Genomic DNA, 6,000 nt, shown 5'->3' on the forward strand with positions numbered 1-6,000 from the left:
AAATATTAAAAGTGAATATCCAAAAAACATACGTATTTCACAAATCTCTCTCCGATTATATGCCTATAGTTTGCTCTTTCGTGTTATTCTCAGGATATATAAACTAAGAATCAATTACTACTTACTAAAATGATTGTTTTGCCATTTGTGCAAATCCGAAACATACGAGTTTATCAAAGCCGGTTCCGGTTTTTATGCCCACCGTTAACCGGAAGTTTGTCATTACAAGTTTGTCAATAAATAGAGTCGAAACACTCAACTTTTTGCTCATTTTTGTCCTGTATTTAGATGAACTAAGTTATCGACTGCATCAATTTATATGCTGACAATAAGCTATTTCAAAATTTCATTGTGAAAATATTTGGTTGATTTGAAAACCCCTTATATCACTAAAGTACGGCAATAACAGTTATAAATTCCTTCACATTTTCAAATTGCATAAAAATATAATGTCTAACACAATCTTGGTTTGATTTATTTTTGGCTGTGACCGTTTACTTAAATTCGACATTCATTTGCACATTAAATTTTTTGTATGTTTTTAAATGTCGTTTTTAACTAAAATTTCAAGACATCGGGATTAAATCGATATCAATCCGTCTTTATCGTATATCAAAATAAACTTTTTTTAAGAAGATTATTTTCTCGTCCAATTTTCGTCTGCTGCAATCTTGCCGACGTATTTCAAAAGACCAAAGCGAGGTTGCGATCAAACTAATAAACACAAATGTTAAATACCCAACAGTGAACCACCACCTGCCCAAATTAAAATCTTCGAGTTTGTACCCAATGGATAACGGGCTTTAAAATTGTAGATTTTAAATCCTTTTGGCGTTAACCGCAGAAATACTGTCATTTGCTGCCAAAAAATTTAAAGCGAAGCAAAAACAATGTCATCATTGCAAAAGCTTGAATGGGTGTATTATATCTATGTCATAAATTATTGGCACTTAAATTTTCTTAATATTTTTAAAAAATCACTTTGACGATAAACTCTTTTTATATGTATAAGTTTTATTTAGGAAATTTAACTTGCAATATTCCGAATTATCATACATTTACAAAGCATATCTATTTCGTAATTAGTCATGCAAACAGAATACACGGAATATATTTTACTTGCCAAAAATGTAACACCTTGTAAAAATCAATTTACAGTCTACGTATATAAACGATATTTCTTACAAGGTTATCAATCTTTTCGAATACCCATTTAGACATGCAGATGATTCTCTATACGTTTATATGTTTGATTTTCTTTACGGGAGAAAATTTTGCAGACAGAACGTCAGGAAAGGACTGCGCATCTGGTATACTATTTTAAAATTACATCGAAATATATTTTTCCTTTTAGATTTGTTTAATAGAGGTCATTAGACAATTTAAGCGTTTTTTTCTTCTTTTCAAAACTATTTCCCTAGTTTCATTTCATTTATTGTTGTTAAAACTGGGGCGCAAGATACTGAAAGGTAATTCAAATTCATAAGTCGAAAATAAAGTGACAGCGCCATGCAAAAAATGAAAATGATCAAAAGACAAACAACAGTATACTAAATATAAAACAGTTACACAACAAAGAAAACTGAAGACTGAGCAACACGAATACCACCAGAAACATATAGGGTGATCTAAGGTGCTTCAGAAGGGTAAGCAGATCCTGCTCCACATAAAGCACCGATCGCTTGCGCATGAACAAGTAGGTAAACACCCGGTGACAAGTCTAGTTCAGTAAGTGACATTCGAAGAAGAACACGAGATTGTAGTTACGATTTGACATGCAAGCCATGTGGTATAATTAATCATATTTATAATGGCTAAATCAAGTAAAATGTATTTTATCATTGTTATGTGAACTGGTGAAGTTGCTAGACATATATTTGGACACAGGAAGGATAGATAAATCCTTGTTAATACTTAATGGATTTGACAAACTATCATAATGTATAATGAATTATTTCGAGAACTCAAATTGTTTAACTTTTGTAGTAGTTACCTTTTCTGGTGAAACAGCGACTAAAGTCGTTGAGTTGCTATCTGACAATTGTGCATGCAAAAAAGTAAAAGAGGATGATGATGATGATGAACCCCAATCCCCATGCACAGGTAGGAGCCATTTATATAATTCATTGCAATATTACTAATATATTTGGTAAAACATTATTCGTTTTATTTCGTTTTTTCGTCGTTTATGTCGAGTTAATACTATTTGTGTTAGATACATACAAATATAAATTTTAATACCAATATTTTAGATACATATATACATAAACATTTATACCAGCCTTTTAGAAACATGTATACATAAACATTAGTACCAATAATTTAGATATATCCCGCCAATGTGTCGTGATGTGGTCATGTTTTACATTCTTGTCTTTGATTTTTGCAAATGTGCTTTGTATTCTTGTCTTTCGGTTTTGCTAATTTGTTTTGTCTATATATCATTTTTGGTTTTCTAATTGACATATTTTTTCCGTTTTTATAGTAATTACGTTTATAACACAATTTTGAATGCTGAACCCCTGTTTTTGTCATTTTTACCTATTATGTCTGTTTGTTTTGTTCACACATTGTTGTCAATAATATAGAATGGAAATTTATGCGACTGTCATACAAGTGAGAGTTTTAGATAGATATAAAACCAGGTTTAATCCAACATTTCAACACGAGGAAATACCTGTAAGAAATCAGTATTATGGCAGTTGTTTACCATTCGTTTGAAATGTCACGTGTATTTTTTATTTTCAGTAAAAAGACCAACTGACTGTGGTGAACTTGACAAATCAACTTGTAAAAGTGGAATTTACAAGATCTTTCCTGATAAAATGTTTGGTTTCAAAGTTTTCTGTGAAATGAAGAAACATGCGGCTGGACTGTGAGTTTGATGGAAATATTAGACAAAGAAAAAAAAGACATGTTAATGAATTTGCAAATTAGTTAAGCTTAAAAAATACTATTAGAAACGTTACCATTCAATTTGGGATGTAACGCGTCTTCTGATTGGCTGACGTCGTTTTGTTTATCATATCATAGACACAATTGTGTCATTTGACCATAACGTCTTCAACATTTTTTTCATGACTCACGCCAATTAAATGATAAGAAATGACTGTAATATTGTTTCTGTCTATTCGAAATAACATAAAAAATGTGATGCACATTGTTAAATAACCCGCTACGCGCGTTATTCAGTGTGCACCACATTTTTTTATGTTATTTCATCATAGACAGAAAAATAGTACAGTCATTCCTTTAATGTTAATAAAGAAACTATGAATCTATTTATCCACCAGGAGGAATCTTGCATCGAGCGAGAACAATGTTTTATTGTTTATCTCTGAAAAAATCCGTATACTCACACTAATATTTCTAGTTTTCTATTATAGTCATATTTTTTATGATTATCGTTTGTATTATAATTATTATTAGTAAAAATATTATTGGTATTATCATTATCATTATCAAATGTATTTTTCTTCAACAACACACCAAAGACTGTTAGTATTTTAGTTATTGAATGATATTAGATTGTTCATTGCATTGCTCAATTTCAAATGAATCATATTTCAGGTTTTCCAACGTAGAATGAACGGAAAGATACAATTCTACAGGGACTGGGACTCTTATAAGCAAGGGTTTGGTAACCAGAATGAAGAATTTTGGTTGGGTAATTAATACTTTTACATATGTAGATTGTTTTATATATTGGTGTTCATTTACTCTACCGGCATGTTACTCATAAGGCTTACAAATATAAGAAATGACATTTAGATTTTTCTGTAGCTTGAATGACCAATTTTTAAAGGTTGTACATCATTATTGTGTTGCTTAGTCATCTCGTAATTGATTATTTTTTCGAAAGTTTGCTCATTTAAACTTCGAAAAAAACGTTTAATACTTTGCATTTAACGATGATAGTTCGTCGGATGGGGACCCGTGTTAAGAGAGAGCAATATCTCTTGCACGTAAAACACCCTTGTAGATTTCGAAAAAGAGCAGGCCAATGCCGCTACAAGGCACCACTCACACCCGCAAAGTCGAAAGGGATTAATATAAGTCGTAATAACTAATTATAACATGTTTCCCCAATCCACTATAAATGAATATGTATAAGCTAAAACTAAACTACAAAAACAGCATTAATCCACCATTTTCTACATTAGACACATACGAAAACATGCCTGTACCAGGAATATGACAGTTATTATCAAATCGTTTGATTTTTTTTTAGTCTTGACTTTGCCATTTGATAAGGGACGTTCCGTTTTGAATTGATATATTAATGTCTATGACGACATACAGGTGTCCTAATAATGTGTCAATCGTTCATAGTCTATACAAATTTTTAACAAATGCTACAGAAACAGTCCTGTCATTTACACTTTATTCCACAAACAACCTTTAATATAAAAGATATTTTATTTGTAGTACATTTCAACTTTCAACTTTATTCAAATTTATATTAGGTAACGACCATCTGCATCAACTTACCTCTCAAGGTAAATACAAAATGAGGATTGATATGGAAGACTTCGAAAACAACCGAAAGTATGCCATGTATGAGAAGTTCAGTGTTGGTAGCGAAAGTTCTGGTTATATTTTGGATGTTGGTGGTTATTCTGGTGACGCATGTAAGACTTTTTTCTGAACTTTTAGAATTATGGATAGTATAAAGAACCCATATTGCTATTTATTTTTCGGCTTTAGCTCCCAAATTGATGAAAGGACAAGCATGTCTGATTATGTTATAATCTAACATAATTTTGCAGATCTGAAGTCTAATATTACTTTCAGAATTTATTTTTTTATTTTCAAAGGAATTTATATTAATCGTTTCCAATCGTTTATATGGGGTTGACTCAAATAAATTTAGCGCAATGATATCAAAAAATTTTAAACGGTCATTTTTTTCCCCTCAATTTTAGTTGCTCTCTCTCTCTCTCTATATATATATATATATGATCTATGGTAGATACTTATATTTCATTTGCCAGCATCCCCCATCTTTTTTTTATTATATCTAATTCAGCAAGACAAAAATATTTGATATTTCAACAAAAACGTACTGAAGTAGGTCAATTAATTATTGTATCAAAATATTCTATTACATCCGAACATATTGTAACATACTTAAAAAAGCAATTAATTTTGTTAAATTAGAAATGACTGGGGTATTTAATTCCTATTGTAAATTGAAAAGTATATCTCCAGGAGATGGTATGGCAAAGCAAAATGGCCAGAAATTCTCAACAAAGGATAGAGATAACGATAAATGGAGCAAGTCATGCGCAGAGTCTTACAAGGGAAGTTGGTGGTATAATTCATGTCACGATAGCAACCCGAATGGCCTCTATCTCAAAGGGACACATAAATCATATGCTGATGGAGTCGATTGGAGACTATGGAAGGGCTATCATTACTCACTAAAAGAAACAATAATGATGATCCGCAAAGCCTAGATAGCTATAGACGAATCTCATTGATGGACAATAAATAATGCAAACTTTCATTTTTGTTCTTACCTTTTTAAATTACTACTAGTATCAATAATGTGATTTTCTCTTATCTTCATTGGATTATGCATGGTTTTGTGGTTTTCTTGCTAAACAATGTCAGTGTCACAGACAATACCTCATTGCCGAGGTAATGTCTTTTTGATAAGACCAAAGATTTTTATCAAAGTACCGACGTGTTGTTAACTCAGATGACCCCATGCCCCGATGGTTTGCGAATAACTCATAGATTTAGATTGTGAGAAGTAATGTACAGTTGCTTTTTTATGTCGATTTTCAAATATTAAAGCCTCATATAAAACGATAACATATTTAACATTTAATCAAATGGGTAGGTTCTCTCATTCATGTCCTATGTCGACGTTATCGATAATTTCAACACGACATCGAATAGATACCAAGAGAACGATTTAGTTGACATAAACCCTGACAAAACCTTATGTTGATATCAATGAAGATTTAAGACAATGACATAATCCTGTAATGT

The 6,000-nt window shown here is 31.2% G+C and overlaps 1 protein-coding gene across 1 annotated transcript; it reads left to right on the forward strand.

The window, feature by feature from the left end:
- Window positions 1-1,214: 1,214 nt before the first annotated feature.
- LOC143062389 (uncharacterized) lies at window positions 1,215-5,421 on the forward strand. Its single transcript, XM_076234098.1, has 6 exons — window positions 1,215-1,310; window positions 1,987-2,103; window positions 2,749-2,875; window positions 3,571-3,667; window positions 4,467-4,631; window positions 5,212-5,421. The coding sequence occupies exons 1-4, from the start codon at window positions 1,220-1,222 to the stop codon at window positions 3,587-3,589; spliced, it is 354 nt and encodes a 117-aa protein (XP_076090213.1). The 5' UTR covers window positions 1,215-1,219; the 3' UTR covers window positions 3,590-3,667; window positions 4,467-4,631; window positions 5,212-5,421.
- The last annotated feature ends 579 nt before the right edge of the window (window positions 5,422-6,000 follow it).

The sequence above is a fragment of the Mytilus galloprovincialis genome, chromosome 2, assembly GCF_965363235.1.
Source record: "Mytilus galloprovincialis chromosome 2, xbMytGall1.hap1.1, whole genome shotgun sequence".
Lineage (NCBI taxonomy): Eukaryota > Metazoa > Mollusca > Bivalvia > Mytilida > Mytilidae > Mytilus > Mytilus galloprovincialis.